Source organism: Marmota flaviventris, chromosome 2 (genome assembly GCF_047511675.1).
Source record: "Marmota flaviventris isolate mMarFla1 chromosome 2, mMarFla1.hap1, whole genome shotgun sequence".
Classification (NCBI taxonomy): domain Eukaryota; kingdom Metazoa; phylum Chordata; class Mammalia; order Rodentia; family Sciuridae; genus Marmota; species Marmota flaviventris.
Window position 1 is genome coordinate 119,507,804 of NC_092499.1, and position 24,875 is coordinate 119,532,678.

General features: G+C 42.7%; 1 protein-coding gene across 3 annotated transcripts in view; it reads left to right on the top strand.

Moving 5' to 3' along the window:
* Nucleotides 1-24,875, top strand: part of Clk3 (CDC like kinase 3) — a 78,085-nt gene that overhangs the window by 15,001 nt on the left and 38,209 nt on the right. For all 3 annotated transcript variants that reach the window (XM_027923640.2, XM_071608463.1, XM_027923646.2), the window contains exons 3-4: nucleotides 10,828-10,899; nucleotides 11,093-11,165. In XM_027923640.2, the coding sequence (XP_027779441.2) occupies nucleotides 10,828-10,899; nucleotides 11,093-11,165 (145 nt within the window). The remainder of the gene's footprint in view (nucleotides 1-10,827; nucleotides 10,900-11,092; nucleotides 11,166-24,875) is intronic.

Below are 24,875 nucleotides of genomic sequence, written 5' to 3' on the forward strand. Positions count from 1 at the left end.
TTGTGCTTTGTGTGTATTTAGCATGAATACAGATTTTTTGTATATACTGTGTAATTCTACGCATTGGTATATGCATTTCTACAGTGGGATAGGTTATTTTGGGGGTTGAATTAGGAGTGTTAGGTATGTATACATATTAACTTTTTAGTATATACAATATTTACTGCTAGATCACCCTCAAAATATATTGATTTGTTTTGCTACAATTAGTAATATGTTTCCCCAAACCCTTGACAATGGTAGTTGCTATCAATTTTTTTGTTTTGTTTTGTTTTTTTCCTTTTTCTTTAGGCGATACTGGGGATTGAACCCAGGGCCTCACTAAGTCACACAGGCTGGCTTGGAACTTTGAATCTTCCTCCTTTAACTAATAGCTAGGATTACAGGCCTGTGCCACCATATCCAGCCAGTTCTTCTGTTTTTACTGTCTTTTCATATGTTTATATGTCTTTTTTTAATATCTGTTTTATAAATTGCATGCTTTCAGCTTTTGACCATTTCTTATTCTTGCAAAGGCTGTTGTCTTTGTGTTTTTGAATATTTTCTTTGTCTTTTAATTTGATCTGTAGTTATATAGGGATTAGATTTTTAAAAAAACAAACAATGCTATTTTGGGGGTCTGGAGTTGTAGCTCAGTGGTAGAGCGCTTGCCTAGCGTGTGTGAGGCACTGGGTTCGATTCTCAGCACTGCATATAAATAAATAAATAAATAAATATTCACTGACAACTTCAAAATAAATGCTATTTTTAATGGTTGCATAACATTCTATTATATATTAGTGCCTATGTGTGTTGCCTGTTCTCTTAACATCAGACGTTTAGGCTTTTTTTTTATATCTTTGCCCTTATAAATAAAATTCTAATAAATTTATACTTATTTCCTTAGAATAGAATTACAAGATCAGGAGGAGACTGAAAAAGTGAGGCAGTTACAATCAGGAATTTAAACTGCACTGCAGTTGATTGTAAACTATACCATTTGGTCACTTTAACCTTCTTCACGTCATTCAACTTCCTGGTTTTTTGTTTGTTTTCTTTTTCTTTTTAGTACTGGGAATTTAACAAGGGGTGCTTTACCACAGAACTACATCCCCAGCCCTTTTTATTTTTTGGAAGGTACTAGGGATTGAACTCGGGCACTGAACCACTAAGCCACATCCCAAGCTACATCCTAAGACAGGGTCTCACTGAGTTGCTTAGCACCTCACCATTGCTGAGGCTGGCTTTGAACTCGTGATCCTCCTGTCTTAGCCTCCTGAGCAGCTAGGATTACGGATGTGTGCCACCACACCCATTCCTGTTCATTTTTTTTGAGACTGGGTTATGCTAAGTTGTTTAAGGCCTCTCTTAATTGTTGAGGCTGGCCTTGAACTTGCTATTCTCCTGCCTCAGCCTCCCAAGTTACTGGGATTACAGGTGTGCCCACCATGCTCTATCATTCAACTTCCTTTTGCCTTGGCTTTCTCATCTCAAAAATGGGAATGGTATGTTCATGTACATAAAACACCAGAATGGCGCCTATCACTCTTGGAAGCTTTGCTAATTTTATGTTATATGAATGATCAGCCTCTTTTTAAGGCCACCTAGGCCTTAAAATTAAAACTCTCTTTAGGGGAGCTGGACATGGTGACACAAGCCTGTAATCCCAGCAACTCGGGAGGCTGAGGCAGGAGGATTACAAATTCTAAACCAGCCTCAGCAACTTAGTGAAGCCCTAGACAACTTAGCAAGACCTGTCTCAAAATAAAAAATAGAAAATGGCTGAGGATGTGGCTCAGTGGTAGAGCACCCCTGGGTTCAGTCCTCAGTACCCAAAAAAATCTCTTTAGGAAATGAATTATATTGCTTTCTAAGTTCCTGTAATTTAGGACTTGAAGTCCATCTTCTTTTAAATGTGTTCTGATTCCTCCCTCCCACGATTCATCACTTAGCTTATATTGATTTCTCCTAAGTTTATTACTGTTACCTTGTTCTTTGGGTAACAATACTTATTTGAGCCCACCATCTGTCAGGCTTGTGCTGGGTACATGAGCTTCATAGGTGAGTCAGTGACTGTTTCTGTGTGAAAGAATCAGCCTGGAAAAGTGGCAGGCAGCACAGGGACAGCCACTATCAAAACAGGAATGCTTATACCATAATAACCTGGGAGGGAAGTGTAGGCTGAGTACGTACCCAAGAGGAAGTTCTGAAAGTTTGTATATGGTCCAGGCATGGTGGCACACACCTAGAGTACCAGTGACTTGGGAACCTGAGGCAGGCATATTGCAGGTTTGAGGCCAGCCTCAGCAACTTTGTAAGGCCCTAAGCAACTAACAAGACCCTGTCTCAAAATAAAAAATGGCTGGAATGTAGCTCAGTGGTAAAGCACCTCTGGGTTCAGTTCTCCAATAAAAATTTAAAAATTTCCTATACATTTAAATTGTATAACTTGAAAAATAGTTTTGTATTTGTGGAGCAGTGATTTGGCCCAGTTTCTCTAACCTCTTCAGATCTGTTTTCCTGCTGTGACACCTAGATGAGGGGCTCTCTTACTAGGCACAGAGAAAAGGAGGTAGGACTCTGTGGTTCTCAGATTTGAACTTGGTCTGGCCATTTCACCCCTTAGTATCAGGGTATCCTCTTCACCAGTGTTGCATTTTAATTTTTCTCCCTCCTTTTGTAAAAACACCTCATTTCAGCAGTCTGATTGCCTAGTGGAGTGATTCTGTGCCTAAATGGAAGGTAACTCCCCATTCCCCAACCCTACCCCCTTTCTCATACTTCATCAGTAAAGTGTCCCTTAGCTCTTTTTCCAAGCCACCGAATTTGAATTGATCTCTGTTGCTAGTAGGAGGTAGGCAGGCTCTTTCTGGTTTCTCCTAAAGTTACCTGACAGCGGAAGGTGTGCATCTGATAATTATAACTCCAGTGCTTCCAAGGCCTGAGTGATTTAGTTAAGAGCAGTAATCCTGATCTTATCAGGAAGGTTTTGTAGTCCAACAATGTTGCTTATAACAGTATCTGTTTTACTTCCTGGGGCTCTCCTCTCCTTTAGGATTCTTCTGTAATCCTGCCCATTACCCTCATGTCTCATTACCTCCTGGAATCAGTTGAAACTAGTGAGAGGGCAAAGAATGTTTTTTCTTTTCTTCATACCAAATCTAGAATTGGACTATTATTATTACAATGTCACCAACCAGGTCACCAACCAAAGTAGTCACAAATGTAGTACATATATTATGTTTACAGAGCTACAGATCTAGCAAAAGATAAGGTAGTTTATTTATTTATTTATTTTTAATCCCTTACAACCACCTCCACATTCAGCCCAAACACTTTATTACAGTCTGTATTTCAGAGCAATAAATTGATATCTGGGAGCCTGTGATCAGCCACTTGGAAGTCTATGTGATTTTGCTAATGAATACTTTGACGTTCAGTTCCTAGAAATTTACCTAAATCTTTGGCTTTGGGCTTCATATCTATCAGATTATAGAGAGTACAAAGAAGGGAAACACATTATCACTCTGTGTCTTCAGAGAACACTCAAGAATCTCCATTTTAAGTTATCAGTGTGCTCAGTGGTGTTTAAGGATAGGATTATTTCTTAGAGGTTTCAGAGTGTGGGGAACCCAAGTGAAGCTTAGCCCTGTACTTAACCCTAAGGAAAGGGTTAACTTTAGCCTTGGGGAGGAGTGAGGAATGGGAACTAAAATTGCTTTGGACATCTGAGCTGTGCCTTTAATAAGATATTCCAGGTGGTCAAGGAGTAATCCTAAAATAGCCTAGATACTTAATTGCTTTTAAAGTCAGGCTCCTGTCTCTGGGGAGGTACAGCTCTAAGGAATGCAGTGCTGGCTCCTGAGATCTTAAGGCCTGGTCTGGTTGGATCTCTTCCTCCCCTGGGTCCCCTCCACCCCTCAGTCTCAGTAAAAAGAAAGGCCCAAGGTAGCTGCCTTGGACCAGAAGAATTTGCATTCTCTACAACAGAAGGTTGGCAATAAGTCTTTTGCTTCTGCTGCTACTAGCTACCTTAACCTGGTTTTCTCCTGGCTTGAATTTTGTTACCCCATCCCCTAGGCAGTGGTCTGTTTTCATTAGTGCTCTGAGGCTTCCTGCTTGATCCCTTGCCCAGCTTCTGTTTGCATAGGAATATGTTTTGTTCACTGTAGGAATTCAGAGTCACCCTTCTCTCTCTTTTTCATCCCTTTAACCCAAATCCAATTGATTCCCTGACTTGGCTGCCTCTTATGACAGTCATTTGTTCTTGGTTCTCTCTCAAAACCCAAATTCTCAGTGTGGGCACAGCCACCCAGTTCAGCGCTGGCTTTTTCTCAAGTCTTCAGTGCTGTTTATAAAAGCAATACATTGACATTGTAAATCACTGCAGAGGGATTAAAACACATTTTAGTAAATGAAGAAACAGACTAGTCTCTTATCTGAGACTAAGTATTGTGAAGGAGTTATTTCTATAATTATTCCATCCTTTCTTTCAGTGACATTCAAATGCAAATCTTTGTTGAAGACTGGGGAGAAAAATTGGTAGGTTTTAACAGAGGAGTCAAAGTCAAATCTAAAAAAATATAACAAATTTTTAAAAAATAGCACAAACATAATTTTTGTTTTGTTGGGTTTTGTGATACACTGTGTTGTGTATGTGTGTGTGAGTGTGTGTGTGTTTGTGTGTTTTGTTTTGTGATGCTGGGAGTAAACCCAGGACCTTGTGCAAGTTCTAAGCAGCTGTCCTACTACTGAGTTTTATACCCCCAACTGCCATAATTTATTTATTTATTTTTGTGTGGGGGGGTACTGGGGATTGAACTCAGGGGCACTGGACCACTGAGTCACATCCCCAGCCCTACTTTGTATTTTATTTAGAGATAGGATCTCACTGAGTGAGTTGCTTAGTGTCTTGCTTTTGGTGAGGTTGGCTTTGAACTTGTGATCCTCCTGTCTCAGCCTCCCAAGCTACATAATTGGTTTTTTAATAGTCTCCCCCCACCCCCGCATTAGACTATAAGCTCCATGAAGTCAGAGGCTCTGATCTGTCTTGTTTTATTCCCCTCAGAACCTTTCACAGTATCTAATATATCCTAAGTGATCAAATGTTTATACATGACTGGACACAGTGGCACATGCCTGTAATCCTAGTGATTTGTGAGGCTGAGGCAGGGGATTGCAAGTTCAAGAACAGCCTCAACAACTTAGCAGGGCCCTAATTAACTTAGCAAGAACTTGTCTCAAAATAAAAAATAAGGGGCAACGGTTGTGGCTCAGTGGTAGAGCGCTCGTCTCACTTGTGTGAGGCACTAAGTTTGATCCTCAGCACCACATAAAAATAAATAAATAAAATAAAAGTATTGTGTCCATCTATAACTAAAAAAAAATGTTAAAATTAAAAAATACAGACTGGGGTCGTGGCTCAGTGGTAGAGCGTTTGCCTCACGTGTGTGAGGCACTGGGTTCAATTCTCAGCACTGCATATAAATAAATGAATAAAATAAAGGTCCATTAACAACTAAAAAAGTATTTTAAAAAATAATAAAAAGGGGTGGTCATGTGGCTCAGTGGTTAAAGGCCCCTGAGTTCAATCCCTAATTCCCCTAACACTCCCCCCAAAAAAAGTTTGTACATGAATGAATCAGTGAAAAAAGTGAAAGACCCACAATTCCAGTCAACTAGGTATCTGTGTGCATTTGTGTGTGTGTTTTATATTTATTTCAACATTAAGGAGTTGTTAAAAACATCCAGAACATTAATTTTAATCATTTGCTTTTGTGTTCAGAAAACATCCTCTGCCTTCCCACTGGTTCACAGTTCAGAGTTTAAATTTCCTCCTGGTATTCAAGGCATTTCACAGACTATTTCCACCTTAACTATTCAGACTTGCTGTCCTTACATCCTCCCTGCCAAAACATGCCTCGATTATCTCCTACTCCATACTCATTTAAACTATAAACCTCCCCTCAGCCCATTCTTCAAGGCCAGCTTAACCTCCACCTCTAAGCATCCAGCATTTTCTTCCACCACTCAGGCACTTTTTGTTTTGATACTTTTGTTGCTTTGTATTATTAAATGCTATAGATGTGCTTGTTTTTCTAACTCATGGTAAAACTTCCAGTGGTGGGACCTATATTTTTGAGGATGGGGTACTCTCCTCAGCAGCTTGCACAGTGCTATTCCTAGGTGGGTTCTCAGGAAATCTGTGTTGAATAAATTTGTCATCAGATCTTTGCTTCTCAGGGCAGAAAGGGCCCCTAGAGATCATCTTACCCAACCCCGTTACGTGTTGGATTCCACACTGTGACATCCCAGACAGATGATCATCTAGAGACAGGAAGCTGCTCACCTCCTGAGAAGGTTCACTCCATTACTGGGCAGTTCTAATTGTTAAGAAGAGGCCTTCACCTGTAGGCTTTTGCCCAGTCGCCCTCGTTTTGCTTTAGGGGATAGGAGGTGGGGGAGCAGATTCTCTTCCACAGGCAACTTTTAGATTTTTCAAATGTAGTGAATCTCTTCATTTTCTTCTAAGATTGAGATGTTAGACTAGAAGCACTGTTTTATTTTGAGTAGCAGTTAGATTAGTTAGATTTAGGGTTTGTTGTTTTTAAAACCTTATATGTACTTGATAGGATGCTGGGTGCCATTTTTCTCTGGTTCCCTCAGAAGTGTAATCTCCTTGTCTGCCTATCAGTTTCTTTGTCTCCATCCCTTTCCCTCTCTCACCCCTTCTCTGCCCTCCCCTCTGTCTCTTATTCCCTGAGGGAATATAGGAGCTCATCCTACACTGGATAGATGGATTATTTTGGAGGTAGGGGTAAATTTTTATTTCACTTCCCCTAGATAATTCTCAGAGCACATGTTGTGTTATTTCATTTGGTTGAAATACCCAAAAGACACTAATGAGATGAATCAAGGATTAAAAGAACCTCTCATTGATGAGAGCCACCCAAGGCTGTGACTTGGGCATTCTGTGGACAGAGGATTTTATTTCCACATTTTTCCTCTTTTTTTCTCCCTTCTTGATCTCTCCAACCAGACTGTGTTCCAATACTCTTTCAACCCATGAGGCTGCAGAATGTTACGAAGTGAGACCTAGGTGTGAATCCTGTTGCTGCTACTTGGAAATTCTGAGGCTTTGGGCTAGTTGCTTGAACGCATTGAGCCAATTTTTCCCCAACTCTTAAATAATCCCCTATACATTGTAGAATTAAGTAAGAAAAAGCTTCTCAGGCTCCTGGTCCAGCCCTTAAAACACAAAAAGCACACAAATACTATCTTCCTTTTCCTTCCTCCCCCTGCTCACTACCATTTTGGAGGGATTTACAGGCAAAACACTCTGACTTCCTTGGGGAAAATAGGCCATTGTGGGTGTAGAAGCCAAATCTGGTGTTGGATGGGTATTTGAGAGCAAACTGTCAGTTTCCTGTGAGCTCCTGGTGAGATCAAAGATGTTTAAAGAGTTCTAAAGTAGAAGAGGTTGTAAATGGCAATAAGTGACCACTCTGGCTACTGCTGACTTCCCACACACATTTCTGGGCTATTTAATACTGTGGTCTGCTGCTGATGGGGTAACAGAACCTGTTCCTCAGCAGGGTATACTTCCATGCAGCAGCCCTTCATCTGAAATGCTCTCTCTGTGGATCCCTTGTGAACCCGAAAGGGTTGAGCTCTTTTTGTCTTCACACTTCTCCTGCTTCCACCGTTTCCTGTTTTCTTCCACCTCTGTAGCCTCTGTCAGCCAATACTCAGCATCCTAGAAAAATTATTTTGGTGTTGGTAACTTTCTCGTTTGTTACACCCATAGCTCATTGATAGTCTAGGAAACTTCTTGTACATAAACTTGAATTGCATAAGTAAGCCATGTTTTTATGGCAGTTGATCAGAGAACCAAGAGAATTACTGGTTAAGCTTATAATCTTGCCATTGGGAAGGGAGGGACGAGTGGAGACAGAGGAGTTATGAGGTTGATGGTCCTAGGAGAGCCCATGTCTGTCTTTTAGCATTTATGTCACTGCTTTTTGTGTGCTGGAGACAGGAGATACCCATAGATGCTTTAAGAGAGAAGACCTAGGGGTACAAATAACCAGAACTTGAGCTGAAAAGCGTTGAATCTGCCTGGTGGACAGGGTTCAGGAATTACTCTCACCTCAGCCAGAAAAATCCTGTGAAGCAGGATCAAAGTTTAACTACCTCAAGACAGAGGCATCACTGAACATTAGACATTTCTCCATCAGCCCCAACTGAATATTTTAAATTAACGGGCCATCATTGATTTGGAGTTAGACTAAAGAAAACATGCCCACATTGAGTCATCTGTTTTCCTTGCATTTTCTTTCAGTAGTAACTGACAGTTCCTTTCTATGGAACAGCTTAAATAGTGGCATTACTCAAAGAGTTTGGTGTCTCATTTTTGTCCTCTTCTGGTCAGTGTTTCTGTCCTCTAGTCACTGAGTTGAAAGCCTTTTAGGCTAAAATTCTTTTACAAAGCAGATTTCTCAGCTGTATCTGATGCTCAGATTCCTTTCCAGTTTGGGCAGAGCTGGAATGGAGGCCTGGCGGGGCCCCAGCCCCCACTGTACCAAAACATTCTTCTCTGTCTCTGGAGCTGAGCTCACACTTGGGTGTTTATTTTCACACGTAGTTCCATAGTGCTCACACTGGCATGCTTGTTCTCACACTCCTGTCCTGCTGAGAGAGCCCTGTCTGAGATTTCTAGCTTGTGGATTCTGTCCTCACCATCCAACTGAGTGTTAAATAGTTTCTGAATGAGCCTTCAGCATGTCTGCAAGTTACAGTAATTAGCAAAAAAACTGGAGTTTTCATCTCTTAGTGACCTATAGAGAAAGAATTCTCTTATGAACAACGTAGGCCTCAAATCTCTGGCTATAGAGGGTTGGGAATTGAGCTGCCACCGTAAACAGCTGACATAACAGAAGCAGCAATGATCCCCCCATTAAATGTCTTTCAGCCAATGGGGGCTCCTGGGATAATTGACTTTCCAGCAGGAATTACTGGCTCAAACAAAATCACTGGGCATTAGAGCGACCTACTGCATCCTTTGAAAGCGGGAATGTAACTGTCTGGTTTTGCTGACCTGACAGGCATAATTCATCTTGATTATTCATTGTACTAGTTACCACCAGATGACACTATATTTCTGGTGGCTGTAATTACAATGTGGAATTGAGGTTTAAAAAAAAAAAAATCAAGCTAGTGTTTCTCCAGCTTGGTTATTGGGTTCTCTGAGCTGAAGTTGTTGTAGGAACAATTCTAACAATGTCTACTTCAGGATCTGATGAGCGCCTGGTATGATAGCATTTACCAAGCACTTCCTTACACACATCTTTTAATAGATAAGCAGGGAAACAATTTGGCGTAGCCTGTTTCATTTCAACTGACAGGGTGTCGCTTCTTTGTTAGATTTACTTTACCCTGTGCTGAATTGTTGCTATTGGGAAATGGCTTTGCATCTCAGAGCCCCCTTTGAGTAGAAAAAAAAACAAGTATGGCCTCCAGATATAACTGATTGATGCCTCCTGCTTTCAGGCTAGCTTGATTAAAGGGAGAGCAGGGGTAAACTGAAATCTAGTCAGGCTCTCATTTTTTGACAGAACTAGATCCCCATGCAGTCCAAAGAATGTGCTCCCAAGAAACTTCTGTTCTAAGCCCCTCCTCTACCACAAACATACCCCAGCTAGGTGGGTGATGTTTTTGCATGTGTCTGTGGAACTAGGAGACAAAGGAGAGCATGTAACAGGGTCAGGGCATCCAGTCACACCCATTGGACCCTCCATTGTCCCATGGGTCAAGAGTAAGTAGCAAAATTATACAGATTTCATACTCGCCACCAGCACAAAGACATTGTGACTGTACCATATGGAATGTGCATTTATATATTTTTTGAAGAGGCATTTAGTTGGCTCAAATAACCAGTTAATTATGTGCCAGACAATGTGATGTGTGCTGGGGTACAAAGATAAATAAGATGCCTTTGCTCTCAAGGAGCTTTCCTTCTGGTGGGGATGACAGATAATTCCAAAGTACTGTTAAATTCTAAACTAGCAATAGACAGAGACTGCTCCTAGGGTCCTTAGTGCAGCTGGGGATAAAGGGAGGCACTCTTGCAGAAGAGGTGCCTGATTCTAGGAGAAAGAGTTACCCGGCTGATTTAAAGGTAAGAAGCAAATTTAAAGAGCATAAACAAAGGCGTGTTTACTCTCTCTTCTGTTCAGTTGAATGGTGTTGGTTTAACCTAATCAAGTAATTAAGCTTAGGTTTTTCATTATTTTCCTAATGAAAATGAACTGTGCCCAGGAGTCACCAGTCTGTACTTTGGGAACAGCCTCAGGCTATGGTGACCCTCATATCACTAAGGCATTTTTATCACTAGGCTTAGGACTTCCAATGTGAGGCTTGATGGAGAGACCACAACTTCTAGGTCTTTACCCTGCTCCCTTTAGCCCTTTATCTCCACTGGGAGCATTGTGTAGGAAACTAGTATGAGTATCTTCACACCTGTAGCTCAGCAGATTTTAGGGTGATGGCTTCTGGAAGATCAACTGGGGAATGAAAGGTTTTTTAGAACAGTGGGCCTTTGGGTCCCCTTTTTACAGCTTTATCAACTATAAGTGATACCCACTCTTCTCCAACAGTGGAGAAGGAAAAGAAAAAAAAAAAAGATATTCTTGTAAGAGTATTAGAGGTGGTGGTCACTTAGCAGTCATTTCTAGTCTGAGCCAAGCATCATCTGAAGGGCATCATCTTCCCCCAAAATGATTACCTTGCCCTCATACTCTTTCTCTTCCTATTCCCTTCTCAACATTGTTATGTTTTGTTCCCCTCTAGAATGGTGGTTTGGCCTGGAGTGATGATGCCGATGGAGGTCGGGGAAGAGAGATCTCTCGAGATTTTGCCAAGGTCTGTAATATGTCCTGTGTGATAAAGATGAGGGCAGTTCTGCAATGGGTTGTGTCTGTTCCCTAAGAATGAGGGTGTGAGTGGTTAGTCAGTCGCACTGTAGTTGTTTGGGTGATTGTAGTGTCTCTACTATAAGATTTCTTACAGTGAAGTGAAATGTTTCATTGTTTTTCTCTTGGGGTTGGGATTGCAGCTGTATGAACTGGACAGTGATCCTGAAAGGAAAGAATTCCTGGATGACCTCTTCATCTTTATGCAGAAGAGGGGTGAGTGTGCAGTCTCTTTGGTATTCCAATTCAGTGCTTATTTATTGAGAGCTTTCTGTGTGCTAGTCACTGTTACACATCCTTCCTTACCCATCCTTGTCCAGAAAGATGAGCAGCATTTACTGCTCAGGTAAATGGTTTAGGATTTGTCTGAAAATTGACAACCACATTGAAGAAGATAGAGATGACTGGCAGAAAATGGATGGAGTGATCATCCTTGGCACTGCCTTATTTCTGTCTCTCTTCTAATTAACTGGTCTCTGGAGTCATTTCAAATTCAAATATGCTTTATTCTTAGCCTTATAGCTGCCCTGGGCTTCACTTAGACTAGCATGTGGGGCTTCTTGATGATGTATCTAATATCATAGAGACTGAGAATGGTAAGTAGAACAATTTTTTAGAGAAACTGAAATGATCCACAGAGAAAAAGTCAACATTTTCTTCTTATCCATTGGCTCTTTGATATTTGCATCCAGTGGTTTGGTCAGAATATTTCTGCAGTTTAACCGTAGGGTATGTGTACATCTGCATTGAAATGCACCCCACTCAATTCTCTCCTCCTTTCCTTTCCTTTCCTGCCCTTCTCACCAACCCCAATAGCCATCGCACTGTAGACCATGATGTGACTGAGTCTTGAGCCCAGTGACTCAACTTCCTAGTTTAATATCATATCATAGCAATGGGTCCACCAGCTGGGTCAGTCCTCAGGAAGCATGGCCAGAAACCAGATTCTCTAGGAGAATGCCCTCAGCAAACTGTGTGACTCCGGTTTTATCACCCTGAGGATACAGCCATAGGAGAGCGCTGCTTCTAGGACCCTGCTGATATCTGATCACGCATCCTTGGAGGTCTGTGTCAGCAACTTTATTGAGACTTGGGAATGAAATTCTCCTTATTATTCTAGGCTGAGCTTCTCTCTCTCTCTCTCTCTCATTTTCTCTCCCCCACCCTCCTCCTTTCTTCCCTCCTTTCCTCCTCCCCTCCCTCTCTTTCTCCTCCCTTTTTCACCTTCCAAAGCCTTATTGCCTTCTTGGTAGCAGGGCTATTGCTGCTGGTTTACTTAAAAGGGCAATCGAAAGTTTTAAATCTCGTTCCCTGCAATCTCCAAGCCTATAAAAGCAGTTTAAGCGGCCCTAATTAGTTTACTTCTCCAACGGTTATCTGGAGCTGCATGTGTTAGTAAAAAACAAGAATATAATCCCGAAAGATAATGTGACTGGCAGCAATGAAACTCCCTGGTTGCCCTGAGAGAGAGAAATCCACTTAATACTTTGGTCTCCCTTTCCAATTACCTTTTAATTATTTACAAGCTTCACAAGCCCAGCTGGTGCAAACCCAGGAGCTGATCCTGTCTCAGAGGGGCTGCCATAGCAATATAGATTTTAATCAGCACTGTAGCTCCACTGCTTTATTTTCTACTTTATTGTTTTTCCCCTTCCCAGAAGGATTTTTAAGGGGAAATGGAAGTTAGATCAGCCTAGCCAAGAGCAAATGTCAGTAATTGTTTACTGCTACATGTCTCCACTAGAGTAGGAGCTCCTCGAGGACAGCTACTTTGTCATACATCTGTGCCCACAATGTTAGCACAGGTCTAGGCAGAGAGGTACTGGCATGTTTGCTGTCTGAATAGTCTTCTTGTTGTCATAACTCAGTTTGCCATGCAGGGCAGCTGAGCTCCCTTGAGATTTTGGGTGCCTCTTCTTCCTTTCTACAGCTGCCCTGATTGGAGGTCAGTAGAGAGCACTCTTTGCTATCTATCTGCTATTCTGGGGCTGCCAGATAGTCATTTAGTGTATTTCTGAGTGAACCCAAAGTAGAAGTATTTGCCTTTGGTCAATTTATGGTTATTTTGGGTCCTGAGTAAATCTTTGTCCTCTACTCAGCACTTGTGTCAGATATTTCACTATTTGCTATCACCACCAATAAGAGGGAACAGTTCAGCCGGCTGCTTGTTAGTTACTCTAATACAGGATTTCTTGGCCACAGCACTATTTGCTTTGGGAACTGGATTATCCTGTGCACTGGAGGACATCAGCAGTATCTGGACCTCATCTCACTAGGTATTAACCACCACCACCCACAAGTCATGACAACCAGAAATGCCTCTGGGTATTTTAAGTGACACCTAGGAGGTCAAAATTGCCTCCTAGTAAGAACCACTGCCATAGAAGGATGGGGAAGAGTGTAAAGATAAAAATTCTTTTCTGCAGAATCCAGGCACAGTGTCACACATTTGTAATCCCAGCTACATGGGAGGTTGAGGCAGGAGGATCTCAAGTTTGAGATCAGTCTCAGCAAATTAGCCCTGTCTCAAAAAAAATAAAAAGGGCTGTGGATATAGCTCAGTGATAGAGTATCCCTGGGTTCAATTCCCATTTACCACCCCACCTCCCCAAAAAAATCATCTGTAAGAAAAAAATTTCATTATGGAAATCACCTTAACCTCTTTTCAGTACCTGAGGGTGGGCCTGTGTCAGGTGGTATCTTGAGCTTCCCCCCCCCCGCCCCCCCCCCCAACACACACTGATTGCCAGAGGGTACTGGGAGCCCACACCATGGGCTGGAGTGCAGAAAAAGCCTCTCAGAGGGGCTGTGGCTCCAGTGTATGAAAGACCTAGAGTCTCCTTCCTGTAATGCTCTTATCTGATAAATTAGAGTGATAGTTCAAAAGAGCTAGGAGCAGATTGTACTTTGAATCATGTGAAACTTGCTGTCTTTGCTCTTCCCAGAATCGGCAGGCCAAGAGCCCCTAGACATGTATGACTTATTTGTTTTTCCCAAAGTGGAGTGTCTAGGACACTTGAGCCAGATCTTGTTAACTGAGACCAAGGAAAAAATCTCAGACCTTGGCAGAAGATCAGCAACTCAGCTTCTGGAGCTAATGTAAGGATAAGTAGTAGATTGTGCAGGAGTGATGAGTACAGCCTGAATTTGAAAGGCCTGTGATGTCCACCTGCACTGTGAGCAAGATCGGGCAGCTTTGACACAGCAGGCTACCACCAAGGAAGTAGACTGGGCTGCAAAAGAGGCAGCACTCAGCAGGCTGCTCCGAATGACTGCAGCTGCAGGTGATAAAACGACAGTCCAGTGGGAGAAGGGCACAGACTTTAACTGCTGCTTTGTGCTGTCTCTCGGCTATTAACACATTTGGTTGAATTGACCGCAACAGATGGTCCTTTCAGCTGTCAGCCGTTGGTGTCTAGGCCTGTCTAGGGACTTGCACCCTGGTAAGCACCCAGTTGAACAGCAAAGGAGCCTGAGAATAGTAGAGTGAGCTGAGGCAGTGCCCCACTCATGCTGTCTCCTGCTGGCCTTGGAATGGCACTGCTGCAATCATGTCAGGAGACCCATGGAGAGGGAAAGAGCTCTGGACTAATGAGTGCAAATCCAGGGCTAACAACCACCCCTCTTCATGATCTTGAGCAAACCCTTCCCTTCTGGTGGCCATGCTTTCCTTATCTGTAAAATGAGAAGGTTATCTTAGAGTCAGCTTGTAAGTTTTTGTGCTCTGTATTATGGTATCCATGATTTTCTATTGAACTCCCCACAGACAATGAACTACCCTTGATGAACAAAAAAAAAGAAAGAAGAAAATAATTATGTGAAAACTATACCAACAATCTCTCAGACCAAATGTTTTTTTGCTTTCTTTGCTAAATAATGTATTTCCTCTTTTGCTGACTGAAGCCAAATTGAATAAAACAAGTTGCTCTGTATCCCCAGGCCCTGCCAAGAATATTGCTCTAAGAAAGATGAGTTAGATTTCAGAACTCTAATGTCCTTTTGCTTACTTTTGCTGTTGGCGCACATATACTTGCAGGTGCATCAGGCATGTGTATGTGTATGTTTCTTTGCAAAAAAGTCAAAAACCTCTAAAAAGGGGCCAAGGGTTGTGGTTCAATGGCAGAGCGCTTGCCCCTCACGTGTGAGGCACTGGGTTCAATTTTCAGCACCACATAAAAATTTTAAAAAGATTGGGAATTGGTAAGTAAAGTTTCTTAAAAAAAAAAAAAAAAAAAAACTTCTAAAAAAAATTGACCAGTTTAACACACTGTGGGTGGTTTCTGAGCTACTATTCCCTGAGAGATTTTCCATTTAGTTTTCCAGTGCCCAAGGGGAGGGACTGATTTATAAGTCTGATAAGCAAAGGCTGTGTATAAACAATTCTATTTTTCATCAGTGAGGAAGAAAAACTTGTTTCCTGGCAGGTGAAACAAAAGTATAGTCTCATTAAAGAGCCATGATGATGATGATGATGCAGGTGAAACAAAAGTATAGTCTCATTAAAGAGCCATGATGATGATGGTGATGGTGGTGGTGGTGATGAAAATTATGTTGGCAATTTTGTAGTTATTTTTTTATTATTAACCCATACACTTTACAGAACTCTTTTGGCCCATTATCTGCTGCCCACAGCTATAGCTCAATGGGATAGAGAAAGCAAAGATTATCACCTGCAGCCATGATGAATCAGCCCCAAGATTCCGGGACTTACCTATGGCCAGAGAGCAGACCTTAGCCTTTAATATTCTAACTTTCAGAACAATGTTCTTTTCTTCTCTTCCTCCTCCTCCTCCCCCTCCTCCCCCTCCTCCCCCTCCTCCCCCTCCTCCCCCTCCTCCTCCTCCTCCTCCTCCTCCTTTCTTCTTCTTCTTTTAGTTATAAATGGACAAGAATACCTTTATTTCTTTCATTCATTTGTTTATTTATTTATTTTTATGTGGTGCTGAGGATCAAATCCAATGCCTCACACATGTGAGGCAAGAGCTCTGCCATTGAGCTACAACCCTAGCCCCTGCTCTTGCTTTTGGGAAATGTGTTCCCTAACACTGGCAACCCCATTACTTCCCTTTGGACTACCCAATAAGCCTGTCTCTCCTTCAGCATTCTGAGCCCCACAGAGTGCTGGCTACCTCCATGGGCTGTGGCGCAGCAGAAGGTCCCATAGTATTTAGCTGATTAGCTCAGGGTAAAAAAACGCTGTGTGCAAGAGGAATCTGCATCCCAGGATTATCACTCCTGTCTCTTGAAAAAGCAGGTATGACAACTCATAAGGGTAAGGAAACTGCCATCTCTCAAGGCAGGATGGGATAGAATCAGAGGAAACACACCCATAATGCCCTCAAACAGGGCTGTCCCTTCCTGCTCTCCCCACCCCCCAACTCCCACCCCCCCACCCCACCCCCACCCCCCGCTAAGGAACTGCCTGCCTGTTCACATGGAAGACAAGTTTTGTCAAGACCTCACTAATAGAGAAGCCCTACCACCCCCACTAGTTCTGGTCAAGGCTGCCTACTGACCTTGGTTTTCCCCAATGGATTGTTGGATCTGTTTTTGATGTGTACATACAAAGAATTTACTGTGGGAAAAGGGCTTGGTCTGCCTCAAAGTGCAATTTGAGTGTTTTTCCTTCTGTTGTGTGCTTATCTATCCATCTCAGGCAAGGAAATGTTCATGACATATATTGCTTTTGCCATTTGGTAAAGGCGATTTCTTCTGTATTCTTTGTATCTTATAGTAAATATTCTGTGCCCTGGACACCCTTCCTGATAGAATAAAATATGTTGTCTTTGTCAGATTAAATAAGTTGGTGGTCTTCACTTTCTAACTTTATCTCCAGATGAAAGTCTAAAATGCATATTTTTGACTCTTAGGATAAGCCCTTTGTCAGAGGCCAGGTCCTTTTCTTGCTCCAGGTGATCCAGCTGCTATGATAAACATGGTGTTTCTCCTTCACCTCTTATAATAATCATTTAATACTCCATAAGTACTCAGTTATCCACAATGAATGGGAAGGGAGCCTGGAATTTTTTTTTTTTTTTTTTTTAATACCAGGGATTGAAAACTCAAGGGCTATTAACCACTGTGCCATATGCCCAGCTCTTTTTGTTTTATTTATTTATTTGTTTGTTTGTTTGTTTTTGGATGCACGATCTCACTAAGTTGCTTAGGGCCTTGCTAAGTTGCTGAGGTTGGCTTTGAACTTGCAATCATCCTGTCTCACCCTCCTGAGCCCTTGAGATTACAGGCATGCAATTAATGGCGCAGTTTGTCATTAAATTCAACATCTTTCCTTTCAAAGTCTTTTCGGTGGGCTGGAGATGTGGCTTAGATGTAGAGTGCTTGCCTAGCATGCATAAGGCCTCAATTTTAATCCCCAGCACTACAAAAATAAAATTAAAATCTTTTGTTGGTTTTTCTAGCACGTGGATGGTAAAATTGAGTTGTTTCATAGTGTTTGCCTATTGTGTTCCAATTGAGCCAATATTCACTAATTATCCAAGGGCTGATCTAAGGAAAGGTTGAAGTGAGAGTTTGACCCACTTATGCCTTGAGGATATTGCAAGGCCTAAGAGTCTAGTGGCAAGATTGGCAGTAGAAGATCAGATAATGGTGCATATCCAGGCACTTGAGGTGTACCCCTCCCAGCTAGCTAAGGTATGGTAATCCAGCAGCAGGCAGACCAGAGAGGGTCTGACAGTCCACTCTTGCCAACTTCTCTTCTGTTCACTTGGAAGACAAGTTTTATCAAGATCTCACTAGTAGAGCAGCCCTGCAGTTTTTAAGGAAAGAGATGGCATGACCATAATCATCATTTATTATTAACCATAGCAGAATACAACATTATGTCATTATTGAATTTCACCCAAGCAATTAGTAGTACAAGTTGGAGTATCCAAAACAGTGATTTAGCTGGGCATGGTGGTACCTGCCTGTAATCCTAGCTTTGGGGGAGGCTGAAGCTGGGGGATTACAAATTCAAGGCCAGCTCCAGCAACTTAGCCAGGCTTGACTCAAATAAAAATTATAAAGGGCTGGAGATGTAGCTCAGTGGCAGAGTACCCTTGAGTTCAATTACCAGTAGGGAATATGGGGCCGGTGCGGTGGGGGGGGCCAGGGGGCGGTAAAATTAGCCTCCCAGATTGTAGAGCAGCTAAAATTCCCATACATTGCTGATGGGAGTATAAATGGGTACAACCACTTTGGAAATCTGTTTTGTGGCTAACATGCTGAGCCTGTTACCCAGCAGTTCTACTTCTGGGTGTATACCCAACAGAAACAAGTGCTGTTCTTCATGAAAGACACATGCAAAGATATTGATAGCATCACTATTCATGATAGTTAGAAACAAAAAATAACTCAAATGCCCATCAGTAGTAGAATGGACTAATAAGTTGTGGCACAGACATAATGCAGTACAGTAAAAAAATGAACTGCTGCTGTATACCTGAAATGACTCTCACAGTCCTAATGTTGAGCAAAAGCCAAACACAAAAGATTATTTTTATTTATTTTTTAATATTTTTAGTTGTATATAGACATAATACCTTTATTTTATTTATTTGTTTTTATGTGGCACTGAGGATCAAACCCAGTGACTCACACATGCTAAGGCAAGCTCTCTACCTCTGAGCCACAAACCCAGCCCAAAAGATTACATTTTAAAAAAAGGTTATGGGGCTGGGGTTGTGGCTCAGTGACAGAGCACTTGCCTAGCATGTGTAAGGCACTGGGTTCGATCCTCAGTGCCACATAAAAAAATAAATAAAAGTCACAGTGGTGGCGCTTGCCTATAATCCCAGGGCTAAGGGAGGAGGATCAGGAGTTTAAAGCCAGCCTCAGCAACAGCGAGGCACTAAACAACTCAGTGAAACCCTGTCTCTAAATAAAATTCAAAATAGGGCTAGGGATGAGGCTTAATGATCAAGTGCCCCTGAGTTCAATCCCTGGTACCTAAATAAATAAATTAAAGTTTTGGTGGTGGTGGTGGTGGTGGTTGTTTTTAAGTGACTTTAAAAAAAAAAAAAAGTATGAGATTTTTTTTTAAAAAAAAGCTTATATACTATATTCTTCCATTTATATAAAGTTCAGGAAAATGCATTTCAGGATAGTGGTTAGTTACCTCCAGGCTGGTGGGATCAGAGGATGGATATTGATTGAGAATGGCTGTGGTGGAGTTTTCTGGGACTCTGGAAACATTCTGTATTTTGTCTTGAAGGATGGTTACATGGGTGCATATGGAAGTACAGATCCATTGTATACTTAGGTTAGTGCACCATACCATATGTAAGTCAGACCCACTCAGTGTGCAATTGGAGGCAGCAGATTTAAGTATACCTGTCAGCCCAGTAATAGGATACTAGCGGGTTGGGGATGTGGCTCAAGTGGTAGCGCGCTCGCCTGGCATGCTTGTGGCCCGGGTTCAATCCTCAGCACCACATACAAAGATGTTGTGTCCGCCGAAAACTAAAAAATAAATATTAAAAAATTCTCTCTCTCTCTCTCTCTCTCTCTCTCTCTCTCTCTCTCGCTCTCTTTCAAAAAAATTATGGGATCTGGGTCTGGGCTCGCTGTGTCACAAGGACGATCCAGAGCTCTGAACTCAGCCACCAGGCCTCCCTTTAAAAAAAAAAAAAAATAGGATACTAGCATGTCCTTGCCTCTGCCCTCCCTCTGGAACAGTCAGGCTACAGACTGCTGGACACTGCCACCCAGTCTCCCCATGGGGAGGTATTTTCTACATAAACAAGTTGGGGAAAAATCACCAGTCATTTCCCTGAGCAGCACAAGAATGCTATAGAGGAATGGTTCGGAAGCTGGCCTGCCTGCCTGTGCACATTCCCTGCTTAACATGAGTTTTTCTAAACTCATCTAGGCTCCCTGGTCGGCTCTCTTGACAGGCTATGGAAATGATTAATGATCTCTTTCAAAGCCAGGAAAAAGCAGCAAGGGTCCCTAGTAGAGCCACACCCTGGGTCCTGGGCCCTCACCCCTGACCAGTAGGCAGGAAAGCAGCCATGTGAGTCTGTCTGGGGACCCTGCTCCTTATTGCTTCTGGTCTTCACTTGAACATGCCCATATTCTGTTATGAAGAGGAAGTGGCTTTCCTTTCAGCACTCTGCCATCTTCCATCTTTGTCTCTAGAGCCAGAGGTGGCCATTTCCTTTCTTGCCCTCACCTCTACCCTAGCTACTTCTGTATTGTCTGATAGAAAGAAAGGTAAAGTGCCAGGGAACATTTTTTGTTGGCCATATCTGTACTGGAAGAGCCCGATGCAACTCTGGCCTGATAGTGCCAGTGCCCAGCAGCATTCCCACCAACAAGGGTTAAAGCCCCAGGAGTCCCACAGGGAGGCTTCACTGGGTCCTCATAAAAGCCTTTTACATCCATCTCTGGGGCTGCCTCAGGCTCCCTGGCTGAAATCTGATAAGGAGCCTCTTTGTTGCAACTGTCAGTCTCCTTTATTGAGGAGGGAACTGGAGACCAGCGGTATTTCTTGGGGTACAGATAAGGCCCTGGATTCCTGTCAGAGGGAGCATGATTAATTACCCTCAATCCTAGCTCCTGCTTTGATAGCAGTGACTGACAGTCTGCAGGCTTCTCCATCAGGTGCTCTGCACCCACCCCTCCGCCCCCATCACCCTGCATGTTGGAAGCTGAAGATTTGGTTTTCTGCAGGACCAACACCAGTGACCCTCAGAGAGCTCAATTCAGATGTGTGATTGCCTCCTTGATGGTACACAGCAAGCTGCTTTTGTGCTTATTGTGGTAACAGGTTTACCTCTCAGGTAAACAGCTTCCTTAGAGGAGGATATTAAAGAGAGTCAGAAACCCTGTCCCCTTCTCCTGAAGAAAGGGGTAAGAACCATTACTTGTGGACTTGAACTTCATGGACCTAGTCTTAAACCCCATAGAAGGTCCTTCACAGGAAAAGATCCCAAATCATGCATTTCAAAGTCACTTGGCAACATTATTCCCTAAAAGTGAGTTATCCTCTCTCTGGTAGTCACAATTATCAATTTATGTTTTGGTTTTTTATTCTGAAAGTCATAAGACTTTAGAACTGAAAGTCAGTTCTAAAATTCCTCATTTCATAGATGGGGAAACTGAATCTGTGGAATCTGTTGAGTCCCTGAGTCCCACTCCCCAGGAGTATGTATTAGCTAAAAGACTCTCCCTCTTTCTTCATAGAAGAATCTTCTTTGACAAGGTGAACTGTTGAGACAGACCAACCTGAGGATTCCAGTTGAATCTTGGTCATCAGAAGAATTAAAGCCAGGGCAGATTTTTTGTATCTGGATTGTCTAGATAATATGCAAAAATCATATTGTCATCTAGAGTTACCCAGTGGGTGGCCTCGGCTGTGTTTCTGACAGTGCTCAGGGGCCAACCTGCCCCGGGAGCTGCTTTAACCCTTTAACAGAGGAGACAGACTGATTCCCTTATTGACTTGATCTCTGGAACCAGAGTGCCTAACCAGAGGGGTCCGTGTGCAGTGAGGTGGGGTGAGGGAAAGCAGGATCCCAGTATACCCAGGGTGGGACTGGCTGCAGGGGCCACTACCAGGGTGTCCCTGCATTAGCTGCAGTCCTCTGGTATGAGGAGATGATTCCCAGGAATGGCTGCTCTCCCTTTGCAGGTTCTGGGAGAAGCCATTTTATAGTCTGGACTTCAAACACCACTTGGACCCTTCTTGTCTTCTCAGATTCTGCATTTACCATTTCCCTTCCCTAAGCAGTTCTCATTCTAATACAGTCACACTCTGGGTGGTTATAGAGAGGCTAATTTTTAACAAAATTTCTACATCTATAACAGTGTTACTCTTCAAAGAAGCTGTCTCAAATGGCTGAACATTTAGTCCATTGACTATTCAGAATGAACATGTCATTCCTCTCTGGGGAATTGCCCTTAGAGACAGTTTGAGCCACACTGGAAAGTCTGTCTTAGATGTCCACATCTCCTCTTCAGTCAAAAAACAGTATAGCTGGGGTTGGGGCTCAGCGGTAGAGCTCTCTCCTAGCATGTACAAGGCCTTGGGTTCGATCCTCAGCACCACATAAAAATAAATAAATAAAATAAAGGTAAAAAATAGTATAAATATCCTTTCAGGATGAAGGGATCCTGATCCCTTCATCCTGTTCACTTGGCTTGCTTCCAAATGAATGATGACCATTTCTAAAAGTATAATGTATTCTCTACATTTGACAATTACCACTGCAAAGAGATCCCGAAGAAAATAATGCAAAGTCTGAAAGCTGTTAATACATGGAGTTCTAAAATTGTATGGTATGTCTCTCCAAGGTGGTCTAATAAATGGCACTCCCTCAGCTGGGCAAACCCTGCTGTGCTGTAAACCCTCAGCCACAACTGCTCTGTGTACTCACAAATCCAGCCACATATTCTCTTAACATCTTTCCTTTTTTTTTTTTTTACCCCATTGTATTGGAATCTCAAACTGGGATCTCAAAATCCCCTACTCTCCATCCATTCTTTACCTGTGACTAGTCTTGTACTGTGGGACCTGGCAGCACAGCGCTTAAGCCCTCTGAGCCCTCAATCCTAGCTCCTGCTTTGATAGCAGTGACTGACAGTCTGCAGGCTTCCCCATCAGGTGTTCTGCACCCACCTTTCCACTCCCCTCACCTTCCATGTTGGGGATGGAGATTTGGTTTTCTGCAGGACCAACACCAGTGACCCTCAGAGAGCTCTCTTCAGTTGGGTGATTGCCTCCAGTTCCCCCAGCTATTTAATAATGGTTTAATGATGGTTTAACCCATGTTTCTGGGTGTGGTTGCACATGCCAGTAACCACAACCAGTCAGGAGGCTGAGGCAGGAGAATCACAAGTTCAAGGCCAGCCTCAGCCACTTAATGAAGCCATAGGCAACTTAGCAAGACCCTGTGTCAAAATAAAAAGAGGGGCTGGAGTTGCAGCTCAGGGGTAGAACATTGCCTGGCACGTGTGAGGCACTGGGTTTGATCCTCAGCACCACATAAAAATAAAGTGAAGGCATTGTGTCCATATACAGTTAAAAATAAATAAATAAAATAAAAAGGGCTGAGGATGTGGCTCAGTGCCTCTGGGTCCAATCCCTAGTACCAAAAAATGAATGAATGAATGAGACCTTTTTAAGACTGAAAGGGGAAGGTGACCTCTGTTGGGGCTATCAGCATTTGACACTCAAAACTGAATCTCAGCCGTCCTCCCACAAGCACGAGCATGTGTTTTAAGGTTCCTAATTGAGTTGTCACAGAGCTGAATACCTTGAGAAGCATTTTCCCTTAATCTGCATGATAGGCTTATTTATTAGCCACAGTAATATTCAAGGTATGGTAAAGGAAAGACTGTCCCTGCTTCACAAAGCCAACAGTCCTCTTGAGATACCACATAGCATACGAGAAACTTATTTATAGAATAATGGCCAAATTTGGAAGGGTATCACAGAAATTCCTGAGGGAAGGAATCCATGTGAACTAGGGTAGTTGGACAGTTCTCTCTAGAGGGAGTGGACAGTGTTGAGGGTTGAGTGGAGGCAGGTCATTTCAGGGCTGAGGAGGGACAGTGCCGGAGAAGCAGAAGTCATTGTGGCCTAAGGAGCATGGTGAGAAATCCCAGCTGACTGGAATGAAAGGAGTTGTCAGGATGTGCTCAAATACCATATTTCACCCCATAATTGTGGTAGATTTTATGTCTTTTTTTTTTTTTTACCATTATGTGAAGCTTTTTTTTAAAGTGAAATTGTGCCAGTATTACTTAAAATCATTTATTACTAAACTGTTTTGGTGCAAGATTTGGATGCACAGAATACTCATGTTGGCAGCAGTGAAATGTGGTACTTTATTATAGATGATCTGTAACTGGGTATTGGGAACATGGGTGGTGTGCTGCTAGCCAGAAAGAAATATGTCTATGAAAGGAACTTCAAAAGGTGAATCAGTGGAGCCTCCTAACAACCTAAAAGTGGGTAATAAGGAGAAAAGAGGAGTTAGTGCTGACTTTGAGGTTCCTGCCTAACCTATAAGAACAGTGGTTTTGGGCTGGGGTTGTGGCTCAGCAGTAGAGCACTCGCCTGGCATGTGCGAGACCCTGGGTTCAATCCTCAGCACCACATAAAAATAAATTAGTGAAATAAAGGTACTGTGTCCAACTACAACTAAAAAATAAATTAAAAAAAAAAAAAAGAACAGTGAAGGTTAGGGGTGGGACAGAAGAAGTGATGGGGAAAGGAATTAGTTTAGAGAGATAAAGGTGAATTCATACACACATTCTGACTTGGAAGTGAATAGGTCACATGTGAGGATGCCCTGGAAGCTTCTGGAAATGTGAGCTTAGGAGGCGCCTCCTATGTGAAGGAACCTTGGGAGTGGTCCTCCCAGACTTTCAGGAAATGCCATGGAAGCTGTGTATTTATCAAAGCCATAAGTATATTTGGGCATACAGGCCTCCAGAAGGAAGTAGTGTTAGCCCTGTCCTGCTAGGAGATCAATTCTGCCACATCAGGCTTTTGTCTTTGTGGTAGGAGTGAGGTTCACTGTCCACAACAGCATGGGGAGATGTTAACCACTTTGTTAACTGTTGTGTCTGAGTATATCAGTAATCCGCTGATATTTTACCTATGAATATTTTCAGTCTAACTCCATGATCCCTTTGTCCTTGACTCTCGAAAGACCACTGGTCAAGACAAAGGTCTTTAAGATTGGTCACTCCTTCCCACACTTAGGAAAGAGGTGTGATCCTGCCATAGCATTACCACATGCTCCCTCTTCAGAAATGTGGGACCCTTGACTCCATTCTCTGGCTTTTGATGCTTAGGACTGAGAAGAAAACTGGCCTGCCTTTAGGGGAGAGAGTGGGAGAAGCAGAGCAGCAAATAGCGCACCCCCACCCCACCCCCACCCGCGCCCTGTCTGCTCAAGCTGTTGTGACACC